Source organism: Mus caroli, chromosome 3 (genome assembly GCF_900094665.2).
Source record: "Mus caroli chromosome 3, CAROLI_EIJ_v1.1, whole genome shotgun sequence".
NCBI lineage: Eukaryota > Metazoa > Chordata > Mammalia > Rodentia > Muridae > Mus > Mus caroli.
The window spans coordinates 147,731,306-147,756,245 of record NC_034572.1 but is presented as its reverse complement, the minus strand read 5'-3'; the positions used below and the strand labels follow the sequence as shown (position 1 = coordinate 147,756,245).

The 24,940-nt window shown below is 42.6% G+C and overlaps 1 protein-coding gene and 1 long non-coding RNA gene across 2 annotated transcripts in view; both read right to left on the bottom strand.

Annotated features, from left to right (window-relative positions):
• LOC110291717 overlaps positions 1-4,638 on the bottom strand; it is a 10,362-nt gene extending 5,724 nt beyond the window's left edge. The window contains exons 1-2 of the long non-coding RNA XR_002377600.1: positions 4,577-4,638; positions 1,296-1,402 (exon numbers count right to left, since the gene is read on the bottom strand). This is a non-coding gene — a long non-coding RNA (uncharacterized LOC110291717). The remainder of the gene's footprint in view (positions 1-1,295; positions 1,403-4,576) is intronic.
• Positions 4,639-12,637: 7,999 nt separating this feature from the next.
• The window catches only part of Erich3 (glutamate rich 3), a 102,283-nt gene continuing 89,980 nt past the window's right edge, over positions 12,638-24,940 (bottom strand). Inside the window, 3 exon segments of the mRNA XM_029475551.1 lie at positions 12,638-12,785; positions 12,787-15,442; positions 21,282-21,404. Of these exon segments, the coding sequence (XP_029331411.1) occupies positions 12,638-12,785; positions 12,787-15,442; positions 21,282-21,404 (2,927 nt within the window).

Below are 24,940 nucleotides of genomic sequence, written 5' to 3'. Positions count from 1 at the left end.
TCTCTCTCTCTCTCTCTCTCTCTCTCCCCCCCCGCTCCCACTCTCTCTCTCTCTCTCTCTCTCTCACACACACACACATCCCTACCTACAAATTTATAATAAACTTCTCTCTAAAGCACACCATGTGTGGTTCATGAGTTTCATTTTTCAGATTTGACCATGAGCATCTGGCTACTCTAACACTTAAGTTAAAAAGCCCAACTAAGAGCTTAGAAAGGCTCCATCACTCTCAAAGACACCTCCAGATTTTCCGCATATCATTGCCATGATATATAGAACATTAGACTTGACCATGCCCTATACAAGCTCTGGTCACTGACAAACCTAGGATGCAGGTGATAAGCACTTTCTGTGCACTGCGTTCCACACATAGATGACTTTTCTTCCTGTTTTCATGATGTCTTTTATTCTACTAATCAGAGTGCTGCATGCTGTCTCACCAGACTATCTGTGCTCAGACTTCACATCATCACTGTATCCTTCATCTCTAGCAGCTCCTCCAGTGTTGCTCTGCAGGTGGGAAGGAATCCTCCACCCGCCCTTCTGAAGTTTTCTCGTTTGCATGAAAATGAGGGACTTCATGACTCTGTCAGGAGAAGCCAGTCCTCCCCAAAGTTCCTTCCCTGGAACACCTCTTCTTTTTATAGTACTTCTTACCTTTCACAGGGTTGATGTATGCAATACACTTTCAATATTCCTGCCTTTAACCCTTTATCATCATCAAGCATGAGGTTCATGAATCTTAAATACCAGCCCAGGAGAGCAAGAAATAAACCCTCAAGCAAGGCCTACCCACCCTCCAAGCCATGGTTCTTTCTGTACCAAGAACAAAGGGCCACTAGATTGGTAAACTTCCACATTAGAGGCGAATGATGGCATGGCAGGCATCTGATGTTGTCCTCTGCTTTGCAGAATCCAAAACTGATAATTAAAGTTTTCTCCTGGGTCAGGGAAACTGGAGATGTGGCTCAGAGGAGAAAGGGCTTATCACTTAGATGTGTGTACTGGAGTGTACAGAATGCACAAAAGCAGGTATGGTAGCATCCTCTAAACCAAGCATTCAGGAGGCAGAGTGAGGGCATCCCCTGAGAAGGTGGTTACCTAAACAAGCTGAAATTGGCAAGCTCTGGGCGAAGTGAGAGATTCTGCCTCAATAAACAAAGAGAGACACCAAGGACAACATCTGTTATCAACTTCCGACCTCTTCACACACCTGTATCCACATAAGTATGAGCACATGCACACACACTCACACACGCGCGCACACACACTCACCACACTACATATGCACTTACATGTGTCGAAAGAAGGTTTCTTGGTGTGTCCACATAGTCACTGAAAATCTTCTATGTCTTGGAAAATGGAATTAATGCACTCTTTGGACAAGTTCAGCTGGTCAAATCTATGCAAAGCAAGCACATTTTTAAAATTCCAGTAATTAAAATAATTGGCTGGCTGCAGAGACTGTCCCTGTTAATTGGTCTCCACTGAAGAAACATTAAGCTTTAGGGAAAATACATGTTTAATGGGAGTAATAAGTTATTAATACAAACGGAAAATTCGGCAGAATGTGCAATAGCAGGTACTGGATGCTTGGAGATGCTAGTGGAGGCTAAATTAGCTTGTTGCTTTCCCCTACTCTACCCATTAAGCTGTTAACTGATTTAAAATATTAATACAACTCAAGAATCATAGGGAAAAGCTTCATCGTGGGCAATTTTTCCTGTCAAATATCAGTGCTATATTATGTGTGATTAATCATGATATAAACACACCATGCAATTAATCAGAGCTACCTTGACCAGACAGCAAGAGCTTGCAAACCTTCATGAGTTCTTTTCTGTGAAAACGGCAACCCTTCTTTAATCGCATACAATTTGATGTAAACTGCTTTACAGCCTTGAAAGTCCTGATTCCTCATCATTTGTAGACCCCATGATGTTCTCTTTTCCTACCACATTAACTTACCTTTTTTATTTGTAAAACATTAAAAACTGCAAAAATAACACCATTAGTTTTAAAGTAGCTATATTGTCTGGGTCTCCAACAAGAAGATGACAGGTTCTCTTCATACTTGCAGGAGCTGCCTGCCACACTGCTGGATGGAAAAGGGATCTTATCACAGAGCAAACAGCTTGTAAATGAACGTTTGCTGTCACATTAAACTTCATCCCACAAAGCCCCTGGAGAGCTTGAATAAGTCATGCGTGTGCTGTGTCGTGCCTGTGTTTTTAGCCAGGTTCCCTGTCCCTCTTTATCTCTTTTTGAAGGTCTAGGTAGAGACTTGTGACCTTTCCTTCCCATTCTCTTTCCTCTCTGCTGTTTGTTCTCAACCTGTGAGTAGCAACCCCTATCATGGGACCACTTAAGGCCATCAGAAAGCAGTTGCAAAATCAGTTACGGAGCTGCAGTATAAACAATTTTATAGTTGGGGGAAGGGGTGATTGCCACACAAGGAAATGTAGACAATGTTATGTTAGGGGTTGCCACATGAGGAAGTGTCTACAATGTTATGGTTGGGGTTACTGCCACATGAGGTAGTGTCTACAATGTTGAGTTAGAGGTCACCATAACATGAGGACGTGTATATAATGTTACAATTGGAGTCACCACCACATGAGAAGGTGTCTACAATGTTATGATTGGGGCCAGCAGCACATGAGGAAATGTCTACAATATTATGTTTGGGGTCAGCACATGAGGAAGTGTCTACAATGTTATGGTTGGGGTTACTGCCACATGAGGAAGTGTCTACAATGTTATGGTTGGGGTCAACACCACATGAGAAAGTGTTTTAAAGAATCACCATTTGGGAATGTGAGAACCACTGTTCTACACTACACAAGTTCCCACTCTAATGTTCTTTTTGTAAAGTTTTACTTGAATAATAATTGTCAGGAATTGTTATTTGACAAAGTCCTGGTATTCCTCACCTAGTTTCCCTCAATGTAACATCTTTTCGATTAGCTTTAGTAGAACAGAAATAAGGAAATTGACACCAATCCAGGCCCCCTGAGAGGTAACTGGGCTATAGGGATTTCAGCCCCTCTGCTAAAGTTTATGAAAGTAGCAACATATCAGACAGCCCCTTCTCTTCCCCCTCGCCAAGATAAACTGGGGACTTGTTCTTCACAAGACACCGGACTTGCTGAATCCTTGATCTTGGATGCCCCAGTCTCCTAACATCAAAGAAATAGAAGTACATTGGCATAATTAACAAATCTAAGACTTTTGTTACAACAGCACAAAGACAGCCCTTATCTTAGAGGAGCCAAGAGTCCATAAACCTATCTCATTTTAACAAAGGCAACAGATGAGGTATAATAAAAACAGGGGTGGAAGAAAAATGGTTTCTCAGTCTGGAATACTTATTTTCTTTGCTCTCTAAAGTTTCAAACAACTTAAATGTTTCCTTGACCCATCTGTGAACTCTTCCTTGAAGTTGAAATAAGAGAAGAGATGGCACTAACAGGAGCATCACTTTTTAAATGCCACTAAAAGGAGAATTACTGTGTTAAATGCCAATAACAAGACCATTGAGATGTTAAAATCTCTTCACAACCATTTTAAGACAATTGTGTTAAACTCTCATTTAAGATTCAGTTTTTCATTCCTTCTCCACTACCAACATTTTTATGATCAAAAATCTCCCTCTTGGAAAAGTTGAATTTATGAATATTTTGTGCTTAAAAATACTTGAAAATTTATTGATTCTCTTAGTTTTCAAGTAAGTGATGTTATTAAAATAAGGATTATATTAAAGGCTTGCTTTTTTTAGAAAATAAAGAATTCAAGTAGAATATGGGAAAGACTGCATGAGTCAGCTGTAATGTGGATAAACAGAAAGGGAAAATCAAGGTTGTGCTGAAGGCAGGTGGAAGTTGGCATTGAAACTGGATATTAAGCTTTGAGCCCACAGTGACAGAAAGGTTTATTAAGTATTGCACTATAAAGGACAGCATCATCCACAGACTAAGCTTAATTCACTTCACTCACACATCTAAGAAGCAACAGAGAACAGAAGCAGCAGAAATAATAAACTATACAGGCAGATTATGGTCAGGACACCAGACACTAGAAGAACCGATTTTATAATGGCCTGCTTTAGTGGTAACTACAATAATTAAAGAAACACTTTAGATAAAACGACAAGAGGTAGAAAACTTTAACACGCAACAGAAGACCATCAAACATGCAGAGGCAACCTGGGCATGGTGACTGACACTTGCAGTCATCCCCTCACTCTTGATGCTGAGCCAGGATGATGGCCAGGGAAGTTTAAGACTAGCCTGGGCTAGACAGTGAGCTTCAGTCAGTCTGAACTGCAGAAGAGACCACTGCTCAACTGAAACCAAGAAACAAACATCCTAACAACAACCAACTGAAAGAAGTGGCCTGGGATGGAAGACTACAGTACAGTTTAATACACGAAGATAAACCCCATGAAAACAAAGCCCACTGGCTCCACTGACCCCAAAATTACCCATCTACAAACAAAGCACAAAAATGTTGGCAGATAGCACTGAAGAAATTACACAGGACCCAACATCTAGAAGCAAAAGGTAGAAAGAACAACCTTAGCAAGTGTAGGCAGCCGGGCGCCTAAAAGATGGCGCCGGCCTCCGATACACCATCGCCATAAACAAGGCCATTGCGCAGGCGCTAGTCCGAATCCGGCGCCAACCCCTCCCAAGCGGGTGCATACAAATCAAAGTGCCAGCAGACTGACCAATCCCAGGAGGACACATAACTCTCCCCAGTGCTGGGGTGTATATAAGGAGTCCTCCCTGGGTTTCTGAAGGTTCCCGTAGCAGCGAGGTGTTCCTGAAATAAAAAAGGCTGTTGAGAAGAATCCGACCCTGTTGCGTTTTTTTCTTGCTGGATGAGGTGAGCGCAACACACAAGGGTCTTGGTTCATCTGGGGTCAGGCATGAAAAGGTCTGCATCGTCTTTGCCCCTAGAGTTTGTGTCAAGAGCATAGTGCAAGGTGTGAGTGTGTGTGTGCAAGAGTGTGATTATCTCTGTGTGTGCATGTATGGGTGAGAATCTGTGAGTATGTGTGACAATGTGAGTGGGTTTATGAATATGTGTGTGTGTGGTTGTGTGTCTGTGTGTGTTTATATGAGAGTTGGGAGTGTATGGGTACATTTCTGGGTGAATGTGTGTGTGAGTGTGTCTGTGTGTGTGTGTGAATGTGTCTTGATGTGAATATGTGTGTATATGAGTGTGTGTGTGTGTGTGTGTGTATGAGAAACAGAAAAAGAGAGAGGGAGGGAGGGAGGGAGGGAAGGAGGGAGGGAGAGAGAGAGAGAGTGAGAGAGAGGGAGAGAGAGAGTGTGTGTGTGTAGTGTGTGTACACAGGTCAGCCTACACTAAGGCAGAACTTTGCTGATGTCTGCTCTGCATGGCACCATTTTCCATCTAGGCTGTCCTAGCTCCAGGTCTTGAATGTTACCTTATCAGTTTGTGCTTTACCGTTTATAAAAGTGAATAAATAGAGATAACTCTGTCATAGCTTATTAAGGCCTAATAAGTAAAATTGTTCCTGAATAAACCCAAAGCAAGCAACAGTCAAAAAATTGTAGGTTCAAGTTGGCTGTGTCGATTTAAAGGTGCTTATGAAATCGCATCTTCAATCTACTGTACCATCTCACTGGTCATTCAGATTCTAAATCAGTGGTGCAAAGCCTTGGGGACACAGAGCAACAGGTGGTGAAAAGTTTGGTTTTGTTTATTTTCTAAGATCTGATGCCCAGTGCATGCTACCAGAGATTTTAAATATGGGGGTGGGGATCATAGAAGACTTTTTTTTCTTTTTTGTGTTTTATTAATTGCTTTATTTTTACACTACATATTTTATTTCCCCCCACTATCCACCCTCTGACTGTTCCACATTTCAAACTTCCTCCCCACCTACCTGTCTCCACTTAGATGTCCCCACCCCTCATCCCACCTGACCTCTAAACTCCCTGGGGTCTCGAGTCTCTTGAGGGTTAGGTGCTTCATCTCGGAATGAACACAGACCTGGCAGTCCTCTACTCTATGTGTGTTGGGGGCCTTATATCAGCTGGTGTATGCTGCATGATTGGTAGTCCAATGTTAGAAAGATCTTGGGTGTTCAGATTAATTGAGACTGCTGGCCCTCCTACAGAATTGCCCTTCTCCTCAACTTCTTTCAGCCTTCCCTAATTCAACCACAGGGGTCAGCTGCTTCTGTCCATTGGTTGGATACAAATAACTGCATCAGACTCTTTCAGCTGCTTGTTGGGTCTTTCGGAGGGCAGTCATGATAGATCCCTTTTTGGGAGCACTCCATAGCCTCAGTGATAGTGTCAGGCCTTGGGACCTCCCCTTGAGCTGGATCTCACTTTGGGCCCGTCGCTGGACCTTCTTTTCCAAGAAGGCACTACACAAAAACCTTCATGGTCCACTCATTGATTTGGCAGCAACTATCACTTTAACACTATGGAGACAAAAATATTTTAAGAATGTAGAGTCTTTGGCAAGTCACTCAGTAATGATCAGCAGGCCAAGAGACATGGGAACCATATAAAATATATGGTTGGAGTATTAAGGGGGCACCAGGAAGTGAAATGGGGCTGAATCCTATGTTCACGGATATTAACTTGAATTACAGGAGTAGTGACCTTGGGACAAGATCCACCCAGCTAAATTTAGGTCGAGGCATGGTAGTACAAGCCTTTAATTCCAGGAGGCAAAGACAAGCAGATCTCATGAGTTCAAGGTCAGCCTAGATGACGTTCTAGGTGAAAAAAAAACAAAAAACAAAAAACAAAAAAAACTTAAATCGAGGCTTGGTGGACCACACCTTTAATCCCATTGTTTGAGAGACAAACATGCAGATCTCTTGAGCTGTGTTTATAGGAGTTTCCATTGTCCTGGTGTCTATTCACGGCTGTAAAACCCTAACTAAGATAACATCTAAATTTGTTCACATTTAAATAGGAATGGTAGAAATGGTTTCAAACATTATAAAGTAGAACCTTGTATGATAATATGCTCATGGCTCTGTTCTTCATGTAGTCATGGCATCAAGGTCCCATAGCAATTCGATATCAGTTTCACCTATGCAATGGGTACTTTGGGGTTCCACTGTGAAGTCCTCCTCAGAGTGAACACATTTGGTCCCTTGCTGCCTGGGCTGGGGGTGAGATATGAATTCCTTTATGGGTGCTGCTTTCAACTGCAAGAAGTACCTAACCAAGACTGAAGAGGGACTGGACTGTGGTGGAAAACAAGAGTCCTGTCCCTTCCACAACACCATTGCTGCCCTGTGGCTCCCCTAAGTGGCTGTGAGGTGTGCAGCTATAGCAGCAGCTGTGCCACACCCCAGCTTTTCTTTTAGTCTACAGTGTTGTTGTCAAAGCCTGTCCCAACAAACACACAAACACTGAAGCACTTCCTGGGGACCCTGAGCTCAGACATCTCTTGTCAAAGGAACACGTCTAAGCTTTGCTTTAGCATTAGGAAAATATTGTATCTTTCCTTTAAACTTATATTTCCACCCCACTCTGCAAACAGAATCTTGTGCTCTGAGTATCTCTCTCTATTCTGGTTTTTTAATGCTCTTCTTGACACATTTCTCTGCCACTAAACTAATATATATGTTAAATTTTAATTTTAAAAAAAAATCCCTACAACCACGAAACTTTTTGTATTAAATTTCTTCTAGATTAAGCACCATTGGAATTATTAGAAGTTCACATTTGATCAAGATCACATGCATCATAAATTTTAATAAACATCACACATAAAAGCTTCAAAGTTTTATCTCTGAGAATGAGTGACTTATATTTTTAATTAGTTTATGTGACTGTGAATAAACATTATTGACTGCTAGAATGAGAGTACTCAGCATAGGCTTTATCCATGTGGTGTTTTATTTTTATAGATGTAAAAACATAACATTTATGCATATCACATAATAAGTGGAAGGATATGCTGGAGCTTGTAGCATCGTTCAGGAACGTACTTCATAGAAACTCCCCGTAGCTAATTTAACTAAATTCACTGGAAAATAAACTACTACAAAGCATTTCTTAATACAGTGTCAGCTGAAGGTTCAGTCTGGTCCTCAATTAGTTTTGTGGGAAGAAAATAGCTGCAACTCTTCCAGAAGGTTCTGTTAATCATTCATTGAAGCGAGTCCTTCAGTGCATGTCATTTCAGCTTTGTCTAAACTGGGTCATTCGATGACCAGCAAACCACAGTAAAATAGAAAGTGTAAAGTGTAAGACTCTGCCTCTGTGGTCAAGGAAGTATAATGGATGACCTTGACCACAGGCTGGCCCTGAGGTCATTCTAAAACAACGAGGTCCAGCCTTGGCAATAAACCAAGAAAAGAACCATCTCCCCTCAGGGAGTGTTTTCACAACAGCTTGGAGGTATCTCTGTTACCACAGTACCCAGACTTCTGATAACCTAGGAGGTTTCTCCCGCCATATATATGAGTCCTTACTACACCTTTAATTGTGAGTATGCACTAAATAAAGACCAGGAGACATCTGCGAAGCAGATAGCCTGACAGCAGGTTGTCTCTTAGAATTTCTCTGTATCTCCTTTTCGTTTTAAAAATGGGTATACTTCCATATTGCAAATTACCGTAAGGGTCACACAGATGGATAAAGAATCTTAACGGTCTGGAAGAAATTATAAAAAGAGAAAAGAAAAAAGAAAAAAAAATGTGATTATCAACTACCCTCACCTTCATCTCTTAACCTGAGTCCTGGTTATTGTGGTGGGGGCATGGTTATCCCGTCATTGGGTGCATCTGGAGAATGAAAATTGCACAAAGGAAGAAGACAGGGAAGGGTTAGGTGGGGTAGTTAGGAAGTGATTCTTAAGGAGTTCCAGCTTTATTTATTCCATTCTCTCGTGCCTCTTCTGTAAGCCATGGTGACAGAGAATTTCTTTTTCATGACATAATTGAGTGTAGAGAAGGACTGAAGGAAATATTACCCGAGGTCACAGCAACGTCTCCGGAGCATCCTTGAGCCTGTTCAAATATTTTACCCACTAAATACATTCCTTAGAGATTTTCTCTTCTTTGTTCAAACAATCATTTTCCAAGGGCACGAACAGTGGCAAATTATTGATCATAAGGAGGGCAGAGAACTCACCTATGCTGTAAATTTACCTCAGTGAAGTTTATAAAGTGACGGGAATGGCTTTCTTCAAAATTCAATCGAAAAGCCCAATTCTTCCTAAGTTTCCTTGGCAGTCTATCATCTCCTGAACCATGTAAAACTCCTTGTTCTTTGGTGAACACTGGATGAAAACACCACACACACACACACATACACACACACACACACACACACACACACACACACTGTTAGCAAATGTATTAGTAAGATATTTTCTCCTTCAACGAAACATGTGGAGACCAACACTTAGTGTCCTAGTCTAGAATCTTCCTAGACATAGTGTCTGGTATTTCCAAAGCTAGTCTAAGGTAGAAGCTATGTGACCTGAGCTTGACCGTAACTTCAGACAGGCACTTAACTACACTGACCTCCGTTTATGCTTGTCGATAAAGTGGTGAGAATAACTCTCCTCTCTGGCATTATCCCAGGAATCTAGGAGATGCAGATGAAAGCAGGCAGTCTGCAAACCCATACACTTAAAAGTATAGCCCAATAAGGCTGCCCTTGTTTATCTGTTCTTGTCATTCAAATTCTACAAGAAAATAACACAAACCATCTTAAAAGTCAACTCTTCTTTGTCAAGCCTGCAAATGTATTGTTTTTAAATAATGAATAAACTATGGGGAAGAAATCAGTTTTGCTCAGCATAATTTTATTGGTGTAATATTTGCAGAGATAAAATTTACTCAATCAAAACATCACAACACTGAATTTCACAGTGAAGCCCACATGCAGATTGTAGAGCTACACTACAGGCTGGGCTGATGGAAGGTGTTAAGTATAAAAATAATCCAATGCAATTTCCATATAACACATCGCACAAAACTCTCTTTTCAAAGTGATTAAGGAGTTTCCAATCTTTCTCATCAGTCCTGTGTTTAAACTGCTCTGTGGCAGAGGGGCAACACCAGGGGCAAATCGTGTAGAAGGCACAGGAATGTGGGTAACACGGGGAACCACATGTGGAGCAGATGATATTGTCACAAACACAGAGCATGGGACAGGGAGGCTGTGGTTGGATTCCGTCGACTTGTTCTTCAGTGGGGAGACAGAAGTCTTCCAAATACACTGCACACAACCATACTGAAGTGAGCTGAAGGGCGGCTTCATCATTTTTATGGTGACTGTCATCTCCTTCAGATGACCACACAGGAGGACATGTGGATCAGAAAAGGCATGGAGACAAAGATGAACTTGACAATACACCTGTGATTTGCTTTGCAACCAAGATGAGATTTGTTGTAACCAATGACCTACCTCAGCAGTGTTTAGGCTGTAGAACACTTTAGAATCACCTCCAGGGTTTCCTATAACAGCAGTTTCTAGTCCACCCTCCCCAAACTCTATGCAGTTTCTAATTATGACAAGAAGCAGGCGGTAAGCTTGATGTATTGGCGTTCCTGGTGAAATGATCTGTCTATTCTCTGTGCCAACATGTCTGCTCTGGTACAGCTCTATCACTGGTTATCACAAAGCTCCATTGTTCATCAGAATTAAAACCATCTATAACAACAGGACATCTTGACAAGAGAAATACAAAGCAGATGGCAGACCGCATGACTCCTCAACTTTGGCTACATAATAGAATCAAGAAAATTAAAATATTGATGCATTTAAACCTAGATATATCTGAAGCTTTTGTGGGGCAAGAGTTCACTCATAAAAGTGCCCCATAAAAGGTTGATTCTCCTCCTGGCTGGGAAATTGCTGTCTTGGAAATTTTTCTTCTCCTCACTTTTTAAAAGGGGTCAACACTGTGAGCTTTGGAGCATGGACCGTGTTAACGGAAACCCAGCCCCTCAGAACAGGCTGATACCCAACAAGGAAATGTTATCTGGGTGCCATCTGGAGAGCGGTTGTGACTGCTGGCTTACTGTGCACTGTGGGGTCACTCAGGTTTGAAATAACAGAACTTTGGAGGGTGGGCTGCTGATCTTCAGGGTGACATCAGGTACAGACGGTGTCAGATAGACCACATCTTCCCAGAGTGTGTGTGATGGACCATGTCTTCCCCCCATGGCCATCACACCCCTCTCACACTTACCTAGATTATATACATATCTCATTTACATTTGCGACGCCTGGTAGATAATGCTCCCAAGAACAAAATGCTGAGAGCCATACATTTCTTCTCCACCAAATAAAACAGGATTCAAACACATATAAAGGACCTTTTCAGGAAGATTTGCACATTACCTTTCCCACCTCTCAGGTGTAAATAGAAAGAGGTAACGTTTCCAAGAGACAGTGAATTTCTAAGGTGGCTAAGATACAATACCCATGCATGAACTTAGGAATAATATTTAACTGTCAGATAAGTGATTAAAACAAAATCAAGCCATCAGCCTTCTGGTAATCTTTGGTAAAAGTCAAATGTTTGAATAAATCATCACTTTGATTTAAATATAGGCACACTACCTGTGTGGAATGTTCAGTACCCTCTCCCCCCCCCCCGCCCCAGTTCTCTGTTTGGGGCCACAGCTCCCTTGAGGGGACATCTACTTGAGCTATATCATCATGGTTACTAACCTACTGACCAGTGTCAACAATTGAGACCAGCTCAGGCCAGCAGTGAGCTAAAAGAAACGCTGAACTCCTGGTGAAGAACCCACCTCAGTCTGTTCCCACTCTGCATCTTTAACCAAGACAGTTTCACAATATCCTGGCAAGGAAAAAGATAGTACTGATGATAAAATCACTCAAAATAATAGTAAGTATGTGCTAGCTAGCAATGTGATGATATCTTGGAAATGACAGACTGTAAAATAAATATATTTTGGTGTTTACTAACACCATTCAAAACTTAGGCATTTTAAACATTGCATATTAAATATGTATAGCGTTTGTAATCTATGCATGGGAAACATACATTGATTAAACTTTGTAAAACATCAGAGGTAAAAGCACAGAAGCATTACAAGATTAAATGTCCACAGACGAGTTTTATTCCATCCTGCAAAAACCAAAGCCGTGGTGGCGATTTGGGAGGAATCGAGGGTGTGGATTTTATATGTGTGTGTGAAAGAAAGCTAATGTGGAGAATTCAAAATGACTTTTAACTCTTTCTTTCTGGGCTCTGTAACTGAGGGCACATTCTTCTCTGCATGCTTTTTAAATTTTTCATACAATATAATTTGGTCACACTCTTTCTCCTCCCTGAGCTCCTCAGTGTCCGACCTCTCTATTGTATATTTTGTCCTTGAGCCTTGTGAGACTTACAGACTTCAATTCGGGAAACCCCGTTTACAAAGATGGCGTGTGAGTAAAGGACCACAGAGAGAGCTCCTTTGCCTCCTCTGAGTGCTTTAGCGCCTCCCCGTGTCCACCAGACCCTTCAGGCCAGCTCGGGGCTGAGCAGCACGGAACTGAAGAACACATAAGAACATGGGAGACACCAGTGAAGGCTGCGTCACAGACAGGAGACCCATGCGAGCTTTCTAAGATGTCCTGGAAACACACCAGACTGCAGCTCACCGGCTGTCATGAGACCTCTTACTCAAGGGCACATCGGCCCTCTTACGTTCTCTTTGCAGTCTCTCCAGATGCTTCTGAGTTCTAGAAAAATCCAGTTTCCTTGGAGGTGCTGCCTCTAGACACACTCTGCTAAGCTGTCTCTCTCTGAGACACTGATTCTCTGAACTCTTCAGCTGCTCCTGACTGGTGTTCCTCGTCCTTCCCTGTAGACCCTGTGTCCTCCCCAGCAGTACCTGTGTGCTGAGAAGCCTTTGCTTCCCCTCCCTCTCTGTCCTGCGCTTCAGGCGCCTGTTCCTGTTCGGTCTCCACCATAGCCCCTGCTGATGTCACTTCCTCCACCACTGCTACCTTCTCTGTTCTTGGCGTCATGTCCTCGGTGCCCGTCCTTTCTTCCACTGCTGCTGCTTCTCCTAGAGCCTCACCTGCCCTGTCCCGGGTTTCCTTTTGAGCATTTGCAGTGGAAGAGACCGCAGGGATCCCATCAGCTGACTTTGACTCTGCCGACTCCTCCTCCCTCTGCTCTGCAGTTGGTTCTTCAATTCCTCCTCCATGTGGATCCTCTTCAGCCTCCACTATGCTTCCTCCCATGTTCCAGTTTTGCCCTGTCAGGCTGCCAGTCCCTGTCCCTGGAAGACACTCTTTATCCTCGCTCCCTTCCCCCTGCGGGTTCTCACCCTTGGCTTCTCCACAGACCACCACTGCCCTGGTGAGCCTTTCCTTGGGAAGGTTTCCCTGGGTCATTCTCTGGATGTCCTCTCTTTGTGCTTGCAAAGGCTGGTCTTCCTCCAGTCTCTCTGGCCCCACACTGCTGTCCAGTTCCTTGGCAGCCCACTCTTCACATCTGGCTGTGAAAAAGCCCTCTGGTCCCTGGGCTTTGTCTGCTGGCTCAGGTCCAGGAGCTCCTAACAGCCCTTCTCCATCATGGCTGAGGCCCCTCCCCTGAGGCAATAGAGCCTTGCTCTCCTGGCCTGGCAGCTCCTCTCCTCCTTTGTGTTCTGTGGCTGTGGCTTCACTCTCTTTTGGGGATTTCTCAAACTGAGGTGTTGTTTCAGACAAGGTAATGGCTCTTTCTTTGGGAGGATCTTCTAGAAGCTTTGTAGCCTCCCCCAACTCAGTAGCCCCTGTGGGTTCTACATCGTTGACATGAGCCTCCATCTCAGGGCTGGATACACGGTCCTCTTCCTCAAAACCCACTTCCTTCACTGTGCCCTCCTCTTCCCCTTTAACCTTTTGCTTTCCTAACAAGTCTTCTGTCTTCAGCACCTCAGGTCCTGTCTCCTTTTCTCTTTCAGATCCAGTTTCCCTCAGAGGTGGTGTGAGCCTCTCAACTTTCTCTATGCCTCCAGCTGCAGCTAATTCCCCAGGGAACACTGCTCGCAGATCCTGTTCCACGGTGGATTCTGTGTCAGCTATGACGCCCTCCCTTGCTGTGTCTTCCTTACAGAGTTCCTCATGGTTGCCCCTGAAAACCTCCCTGGGGCTTGCTTGAACTTCTGTTGAGGTGCTGAAGGGAGCTTCTTCCAGAAAGTCCTTCCTCTCTGTGGCTGCTCTCTCTCCCCCGAGTACTGTCTCTTCAAAACCATCCTTTCTCTCTGGCCCTGTGTCCTCCATAGGCCCCATGATCTCCAGCTCTGTAAGAGCTTCCTCTTCTCCTTGGTCTCCATCTGTTTTGGGGGAGCCCACTTCCCTCTCTGCCTCCTTCACTTCAGAAGTGCCTACTTCTTTCAGAACTGCTGCTTCCTCAAGAGTCTCTGAGCTGAGCCCTGCGCTGTCTGTGAACTCTGCCTTCTCCAATTCTTGCCCAGCTTCAGAAACTGCTCTTCCTTTCTCCATCTGTGTCTGCGGCAAGGCCTGCCTGCCCAGGTCCTCATCCTTCTGTCTGTCTCCAGCCTGCTCTACACTTAGAAACACAGAGCCTTCTGCTGCTACCTTTCCTGTGGGGATCAACTGCTCCTCCCCATGCCTGCCACTTCCTTCTGTGCCTGCCTCTGCCTCGCTAGCTATGTTCAGATAACACTCCCCTTTCTCTGTAGACTGTTCTGCTGATGCCAGCAGAACTCCTGTAGGACTCCTCTCCCCTAAGGGAACCTCTGAAATCCCTGCTTTCTCCCTCAGTCCCACATCCATGTTAGCATTCTGGGGATAGCAGGTACCATCTTCCTGTATCCCTGCTCTCTCCCTCAATCCCACATCCATGTCAGCATCCTGGGGATGGTGGGTACCATCTTCCTGCATCCCTGTTCTCTCTTCCAGTTCCACATCCATGCCAGCATTCTGGGGATGACAGGTACCATCTTCCTCCATTCCTGCTCTCTCTCTCAGTTCTACATCCATGTCAGCATCCTGGAGATGGTGGGTACCATCTTCCTGCATCCCTGTTTTCTCTTCCAGTTCCACATCCATGCCAGCATCCTGGGGATGGCAGGTACCATCTTCCTGCATCCCTACTCTCTCCCTTAGTCCCACATTCATGTCAGCATCCTGGGGATAGTGGGTACCATCTTCCTGCATCCCTGCTCTCTCCTTTAATCCCACATCCATGTCAGCACCCTGGGGATGACAGGTACCATCTTCCTGCATCCCCACTCTCTCTCTGAGTTCCACATCTATGCCAGCATCCTGGGGATGGCGGGTACCATTTTTCTGCATCCTTGCTTCCTCCCTCACTCCTGCATGGGCATCAGTATCCCCAGGCTGGAAAGATTCATCTTTCTTCATGGCTTCTTCTTTCAGTGTGTGCATCTCTTGTGCAGCTTGCTCTGGTTGCTCATTTGCACTGATGGCTGTTTTTTCCTCTGTCCCTAGATTTCCATTCAGTGCCACAAAAAGAGAGAGGCAGGGTGGGGAGGGAGAGGGAGAGGGAAAGAGAGATATGAGAAATAGGTCACTTAGATCAATGTGTACAAAGCAGAATCTAAAATATAGAATTTTATAGGCTATGTATGAGATTTTATATGTCATCAAGGGGGACACTAAAGTTATATATCAAACCTTCAGTTGATAAGATGTTAACAACATGGACCATGATTGGGAAATGCCTTTCCTTCATTGTGAAAAGAAATACTTTCAAATTTAATAAACACATTAATATAAAAATTGAACATCGGGCATGTTGAAGTGAGCAAACACAACACTCTCCACTACACTTATATCTTATTATCAATAAATTATCTCACAATTACAATGCACAATATACCCTACTTTCATTTCAAATACTAATATTTGAAAGAAAATATTTCACAATAAGCAGAAAAGTATTTATATGTCTTCAAACTCATAGCCTCCCACAACATCAAGAGTACCTCTACCTCAGTAGACATTTAGACACGGGGCCATGGTCCCGACATAACAAATATATCACATACCACCCCAATATGTTAAAGCATCTCTGGTTAGATTCAATCATCAAAAAACCTTTATTGTTGAGGTATGACATTTTAGTAGAGATGCCAATTTGTATTCCATGTCGGGTTACATGCCATCTATGCTTAGAAACCAATGAATTTGTCAAAACAGGACCACAGAGTGAGACTGGACCTTGTGGTGTGGGACAGTGTCCAACATAAACAACATTTCTACAACACTGCTGAAGTATTTCACAAGTTCTGATGTAAGACTCCCTGGAGAATCAGGATTCACAGGTTTGCTATGTCTTTGAAAGTTCACTTGGGTTTCCGAGTATTTACTGGGTTACTCGTCCTTCTGAACGATGCGTGCAGGAGAGATGAAAGTGGGTGACTGCGAATTCCCAAATGAAGGCTCAGAGACACAGAGCTTCCAAGGCATTATCTCAGCATTTTCCATTGCCTTAATGATTCATTAAATATTAAATCTGATATATGATGTGTTTCTGTCTGGTGTGTGCATGTCCAAAGCAGGACCTAACCATGTCACAGGACATCTCTGTGGAGTCAGTTCTCTTCTCCACCTTCCTGTGTGTTGCAGAGGTGGAATTCAGTCACAAGACTTGGCACAGGAAACGTCTTTACCCACTGAGGCATCTCTCCAGCCCAATTATTCTAATATTTTTCATTTACAAACCAAAGTTAGGACTGGGGAGATAGCTCAGTCAGTAAGGCATGCTGTGTCCAGGTGTTGTAGTCCACACCTGTAAATTAGCGCTAGGGATCAGGAGGTAGGTGGGGTCCTGGGGATTGCTGGCCCCTCCCACTATGTTACTTGAAGGTTACTTACAGGTTCAGTAAGAGATTCTGTCTCAAAACAAACCAAACACAACAACAAATGAAACAGGATGAACAATGCTTTAGAAATGACAACCAAGGGTGACCTCTGACCTACATACACACTTGGACATTCACCCACACATGCAGGTACACGCACACACCAACATAGATACCGCGGTGGTTTGGATGAGAATGAATCCCCAACGGTCATGTACTTGGACATTAGTCATGTGGTTTGAATACTTGTTGGAACTGCTTGGGAAGGATTAGAAGGTGTGGTGTTTTGGCTTGGAATTTCCTCCCTATGACCCCTTCTCCACTCTTCAATAGTAATATATATTCTGTACCATTGTGTATTGCAAGCATTGATTTAGGTTTTTTTTTTCTTTATTTTACATGGGTTTAGAATTAAAGCATTGCCTTGAAGATCAGAAGACATGTAGACTTGGATACGTATTCAATGTTGAGACTGTAAAAGCCTACAGGGACTCTTGAAGTAGGACTAAGTTAGTTTTGCGCTATGATGTGGCTACAGGCCTATGGGGACAAGGAATTGGAATTTGGTAGGATGAACGAGTGTCCCCCATAGGCTCATATATTTGAATACTTGGTCTCTGGTTGAAGGAACTGTTTTAGAATGATTAGAGTGTGGCTTTGTTGGAGGAAGTGTGCCATAAGGGGTGAGCTTTGAGGTTTCAAAAGACCAGCCATTCTCAGTGTTCTCTCATGACTCCTCCTTGCACATCACATGAGCACTGGGTGGCCTGTGTGCTGCCATCATATGCTCCAGTCCTCTCAAACAATAATGCAAAATTAAACTAAACCATTTTCTTTGATAAGTTGCCTCGTGCTATTATTGGTTGTCAACTTGACTACATCAAAAATTAATTAAAATGCAAAGCACTGTACACACCCATGAGAAATTTTTTTCTTAATTAAATCATTTAAAGTGGGAGAGCCACTTGTAATCCAGATCTTTGAGGTGGGAACATCCACCTTTAATTTGGCAATACCTTTTTCTGACAGCCTATATAAAGGATATGAAAGAAGGAAGCTCTGTCTCTTCCTTTGTCTTCTCTTGCTCTCTCTAGTAAGTCCATTTCTTCATTGGCATTGGAGCCTACTTATTCAGAACTCAAGCATATGATAAAGACTGGATGAGATTGTTGGGCTGAACAACGATTATAGGATTAGCTGGACCACAGTCTAAAGATCATTCTAATAAATCCACTTTCTGTACACATAGAGAGATCCATTTTATACATTGTTATCTAGAAAACCCTGACTAACACACTTGGCCATGGTATTTTATCACAGTAATAGAAAATTACCCAAGACAGATAGACAAATACATACACATGTACATATACACACAAAAGGACACATGTACAAATTCTATGAATTATTACAAATTATTCTACCAGTATATAATGTAAACTTATGCAAACATATCTTCCTTATTTTCTTTGCTCCCTTGAGTCCTCAATTTTTTTTTTTTTGCATTTGTATATTGTATGTGTGGGGAGTGGTTGTTTGACATACCACAGTGCACAAATGGAGGTCAGAGGTCAACTTTCAGTAGTCAGTTTTCTCCCTCCACTCTGTGGAAGCCAGGGACGGAACTCAGATCATGATGTTTGATACTGAGTCCTTTATCTTCTCAACTTGGCCTTGATTTCGATTTTTGGTAACTATTTTACCTATAGTACTGCCAGTGAGAATCTAAGAGAAACAAAACCCTGGTCTTATCTTCCCCTTTCCCTCCACAGACTCTACAATGTTGACACTCCACTCTTCAAACATATTCTTTGTTGTCTGCCTCAGTCTCTTGCCAGGTAGTACTGCAAACCACTTGGATAATAGGCAGAAAAATAGCTGACATGACATTCCCTTAAAACCTATATTTAGAAATATATTTTTACATTTGTACAAAGGTGTAAAATTTTAATAATAATGAGGCTAAGGTTGGCTTTTATGAGTCATCTACTTATAAGGGATTCAATTGGTAATTTCGAAAACTGTACATAAGAGCTCTGGAGGGATATATAGAGTCAAATTGCCTGCCCAGATGGCATGTAGCAAAGTCACCTGAAAAAAGATGTAGTCCATTTTTATTTCACTACAGACTGTGACTGATTTAGAACACAACTATGTTGGAACAATGGTGAAAAGCCCAGGATGTCAAATTTCTTCTTAGTTTATCTGTCACTGTTCAAATTCCTGCACAAAATGTTATTGAAGAGTCAGTTATGGAAAACACTTAAATAATGTCATCTGGTTTTTAAACCTGCCCTCTAAATTTATGGATTAATTAAAGAGCATTCATGAAAACAGGGGAATAAAATTGCCTAGTCACCATGTAATAATATACTGTCTAAATTCTGGGAGAAAATGTGCTAATGACACCCAGCTGAGCTATTATATGAACACACACAGCACAGAGAAGGCAAACAGAACATTCCCAAAGCACCAGAGAGTGGGTAATTGAAGCCTTCCTCAGAGATAGCAGTGAGTAAAAAGAGTAGTTTTCATGGCAATCTCATGAGCTTTGAGGAAGCATTTTACAGAGCAATATTCATCAACAGGCCCACTGGATCTGTGTCTGGAGCATGTGCCTGGTGGGTGGGGGTCAGATAGGCTTAGTGCACATGTAGCTCTTGTGTTTACTAGCTACAGGAACCTAGCAAAAGGCACTTCTCTAAGCTTTCATTTTCTTATCTATAAAATGGTAGTATCCATATTCAACTGGCAAAATTCTTGTGGCAATCAATAGTATTGTTCGTGTGGTCAGTACTGCATCTGGTTGTAAGAGCCTCATGACTCCCCCCTTTTTCTTCCCAAGGCCTAGACTTCCTTCCTGGAGTGCAGTCTCCTCAAGAACATCCTTGTATATAATGTGTGTTTGGGAGGTTCACCAGAATTCCTCTAAAGGGATGTCCCCTCCAATAGTTCAGCTTCGCTCTCCTGTGACTCCACTGCAAATGTCACCTGACCTTTTCATGATGACCAAAGTGGAAGGATGTCTCTCGTGTACCTTCTATGGCATCCATGAAGCTGTCTCATAGTGCTTGATAACTTGTGTTAAACATTGGAAATAGGATGATGTGGTGAAAAGAATGAGTTCCCATCCACATATACATTCAAACCAGAGTGATTTTAAACAGCATTCATCAAAGACACAGAACATTGAGCAGATGTGTGAGTCACATTCGTTGACTTGATGCTTAGCTGGCAATCCTGAAGATGAGCTATCAGTCCCATTATACATCGACAGCACTGAATTCTTCCCTAATTCTGAAAAGGCTGAAAAGTTTACACGAACCCTTGTAAAGAATGGTCTATCTTGGGTATCCTAAGTTTCTGGGCTAATATCCACTTATTAGTAAGATACCCAAGATATAAGATACAATTTGCTAAACGCATGAAACTCAAGAACGAAGACCAAAGTGTGGACACTGTGCCCCTTCTTAGAATTGGGAACAAAACACCCATGGAAGGAATTACAGAGACAAAGTTTGGAGCTGTGACGAAAGGATGGACCATCCAGAGACTGCCATATCCAGGGATCCACCCCAAATCAGCTTCCAAACGCTGACACCATTGCATACACTAGCAAGATTTTGCTGAAAGGACCCAGATATAGCTGTCTCTTGTGAGACTATGCCAGGGCCTAGCAAACATAGAAGTGGATGCTCACAGTCAGCTATTGGATGGATCACAGGGCCCCCAATGGAGAAAGTACCCAAGGAGCTAAAGGGATTTGCAACCCTATTGGTGGAACAACATTATGAACTAACCAGTACTCCGGAGCTCTTGACTCTAGCTGCATATGTATCAAAAGATGGCCTAGTCGGCCATCACTGGAAAGAGAGGCCCATTGGACTTGCAAACTTTATATGCCCCAGTACAGGGGAACACCAGGGCCAAAAAAGTGGGAGTGGGTGGGTAGGGGAGTAGGGGTAGGGTATGGGGGACTTTTGGGATAGCATTGGAAATGTAAATGAGGAAAATACCTAATTATATATATATATATATATATATATATATATATATATATATATATATAAAGAATGGTCTAGTGGAGCTCTTAATGTCCATTACCTTGTTATCAAAGATATATTCACCTGTTTGGTCAGTTAATGGAGAGTATGGCTATAGCATATGATTAATCTGAAAATTAACACCAGAAATTTTATTTTTGTTTTTTATCTTAAGCATCAATGCATTTTTAAAAACACAGCATTTATAGCTAATTTCAGTATCAAAACTCCTCTTCAGGACTCTGGGCCAACTCCTGCCATCATATCCCATATCCATTAGAAGAGAATAAACTTAATTATAATTAATTTAAAAGGGGCAAATGGACAAAACAAGGACTTGAAGATGAAAGACAGAGACAGGGCAGCATCTGTGTATAATTCCTAAGGATCTTCACTAGGTAACGACCAGCCCTTACCTCTGCCCAGGTTGACCTCCGGTTTCCTCATGGGTGTCACCCCATCATCTGTGGGGCTAAGTCTAGGAGCAGTGTTAGAGCAGCAGTGACCAGGTTCTTGGGCTTCACCTGTTATCTGTCCGACTGATTGGAGAGCACATAAAATATCAAAAAGCGTAATAAAAATATTAAAAATCAAAAAAAATATCAAAAAGCATAAGAGAGGCCATTGGAACACCAGCATTTCACATCATTCAAGCAAATGGGATCAATTTAATTTAAACAGATTCACATGAAAATGTGACTTGTTTCTAAAAATAGAGATCAAACAGACACCAAGCTATGATTCTTGGGTTTTTTTTTAGAGGAAAACACAGCACACCATAGTCAATCATGAAGGGAGGAGACACATGCAAAGAAATACTTCCATTAAAATAAGACAACAGCCAATGTAGTGATAGTCGCCAAGTGCACATGCCATGATGTGAGTGGAGAAGCAGCCAAGTTGCTTTTTGCTTTTTAGAAATGTGTGTTCTCTATTTGATGCTCCTTTAGACAGCTAACCCTACTCCTGCTGACTGCACCCAGAGCATTTCACCAATTAGTAGATTTAATGATTTGACCCCAGTGCTCACCCAATATGAACAGAAGCCATAAGAGGCTGCCACCGAATTCCTATCAGTTTGACAGTACACACTCCTACACGCAATTCTATTCTATGCTAATTACTACCATAGACCTCCAAGGCACAGAGGTCCAGGTTCAAGTTCCATGCTATCTCTTTGGCTTACCTATCTGTCAAAAGAGATATGGAATCACAGGTATCAGAGGGATTAAATGAAGTACTGTATACAGAGCATGCTGGGCTTCCCTGTGCTAACAAGTGCTTCTGTGGACTTGATAGCAGTATCTACTGTTGCAGGACAGGGTCAATAGTAAGCATTTTGCATATTTTGCCACCCATGCCCAAGCCAGCATTGTTTACCAAATGTAAAGTCAATTACATTTGGTTTTACTGTCTGACAATTCTGTCTTCCTCACTGCTGGCCATCTGAAGGGCTGTGCCTCTAACTTCATAACGTCCATGATGATACATCACCTTGTGGTTAACTCCATCAATAATATGAGACTGAGATCTGCTTTCTGGATCAATCTCCAGTCTGGCCCTCTACTTCTGTGCCTGCCCCCCCACTTTTTTTCTTCCTCTTCCCTACCCTCTAACATCATGATCCAATGACTATGCTTTGAAGGAAAAAAAAAAAGAGCTATTATACCTTCTCTAACTCTTGACTAGTTTAAAATAAATTTCTGAGAGGTAGTTGGGAAGAAATACTGCGGTATCTATGGTGAATCTCAGTGGGTGAAATGATGAATTGATTATTGATCTTAATACAAATGTGGAAACAAAAAGGAATGTCATATAGCTCAGATATATTGTTTACATTTTTCTTTGAGCATTAGGTTTCTTCATACATCCAATATACAAGCTGAAATATTTACGTACCACACTACAGTTTGGAGTCCACTTTCCCTTGTGACAACCCCATTAGAGTTGGATGTGTTTCTAAGTCTGCTTTAGGGCATTAACAAATGGAGGATACATAATGCACATATCATTTTTCTAATATGATAATGCCATCGTAATGTGGTGTATTTAAGACTTAAGTAAGCAGTGGTTTGGGGATTTGCGTAACAGTTCAGTTGACTCAGTGAGGGCAATCACCATGATGTTAGGGCACAGGGTGGAGGTTGACTCAGCAACTGCTGAACAAGGCTGAATTTTTGCAGTAGCATCAGACACCTGGGTCTATCTTAAGTACCAAAATCTGCTAGGAAATGAGGGTTTGGTTTTTTGGGGGTTTTGTTTTTTGTTTTGTTTGTTTGTTTGTTTGTTTGTTTTACTGAAAAAAAAAGCCAAACTCCAATGGACAAATACTGCATGTTCTCTGTCACATGTGAGCTCTAGACGCAAACTCACTTTTGTTTGTAGATACGAAAGTGGGTGGTGGCTTGGAATAGAAGTAAGAGGTCTTGGGGGATAGAAAAGGCAGAAAAGATCCTGTCATGGGAGAGGCATGATGTAGGAGGGGTGTTTGTGATGGAGGAGGGGAACCAAGAAGAAGAGAGTGAGGAGGAGGGGGTGGGTTATAGTTGAACCAGAAAAAAAGTGCATTATATGTGGATGTGAATGCTGTAATTAAATAATTACATAGTTAAATAATTAAATTATGTTAACTAAAAACGTTGAAGAAATATGGCTAATAACAATATAATTAGTAGTAATGATAACAATGATAAGAAACAATAGTTAAATAGCAACCACTGAAACAAAACTAGTCTAAGAAGCTATGCATTCATCTCACCACTATGACTCCAAGTCAACAGTGAGGCTGCCTTCTAGTGAGTCAAGGCTGAAGTTATCATCTGGCTGGTATGCTGACCTCCCCAGAGGGGAGTGCTATGGAGCTGAAGTGGCCTCTTGGCAGGGAGGCCATTCTGCTCCAGAGGCTCCAGCTCTGGTCAGGCCCTCACTCCCCTTACTGCCATTGTGAAGGAGAGTGTTCTCATTTCCCTAAGCTGTAGCATCACTGCGAGCTGACATCTAGGAAGAGTTCTTACAGTTTCTGTGTGTTCCCTTCCCCTTTCTCGTGAGAAATGACCTCCAGGGAGATCCTTGTGTTTTCCTCCCGTGCTCTTGTCTAACAAATCCTGTGGATTGTGCAAAATCTGGGTAGAGAAGATGCCTGTGGCTCAAGAGAAAACTTGAAACTTTCAAAGTACAGTCTTTTACATTCTTCCTGATTTCAAACACAATGGAGGGAGGGAAACACTAGGCACAAGAGCTCATATCACTGAGTGCACTGGTATTCTCCAGATTTTTCTGCTTTTTCTTGAATGTTTCCAATTCCCCCCTTATCCTCTGCTAGAGAAACAAACTGAGCTGTCCCCACCTTAAAGCATACTGAGACTACTGAGATGCTCAACAGCAGATGAAAATGATGCCAATGGTTTGATCTAAAACCCTTAAATCATCAAAAAATTCATGGAAATAGAGTGAAGACACACTGAAGTTCAGTTTCAGCCCACAGTCACCTTGGAGAGTACCTTTGTGTCTTGATCATTCTTTATAGATAGTCATTTATCGTCTCAAAAGCTCACCACGACAAAACTCACACCTCACATCATGTGCCTCCACGGTGGAGGTGTTCTGGTGTTACCTTTGACATTGAAGCATGGCCCACAGAACCCAGAATTAATTACAAACTCGAGGCCACAGCTGTTCAAGGGCAAATTCTATCCCTCTACTGTGGTGAGAGTCATCCTTCTTAAACTTTCTGATCATGTCACCTGTCCACTCTTAAATTTCCAGTGAACATATTTCCCATGGCAGAATGAGTGCTGCACAGTGTTCTGTAAGTCTGCCTCTCTGACCTCACTTCTGTCTGTGTCCCTCTTCCCCTACCCATCCCCCCTCCCCTCCCCTTTCACTCAAATCCATTACACCAGCTTCCTCTCCAAACTTGTGCCAGCAGCACCTCTCCAGCCCAGGCAGCCTCCTAGCTGTCCTTTAGATCTTCTGCAGGTGATAGAGTTGCTGCCCTCTGCCCTGCATCATGCCCTCTGCCCTGCATCATGACCTCTGCCCTGCATCATGACCTCTGCCCTGCATCATGACCTCT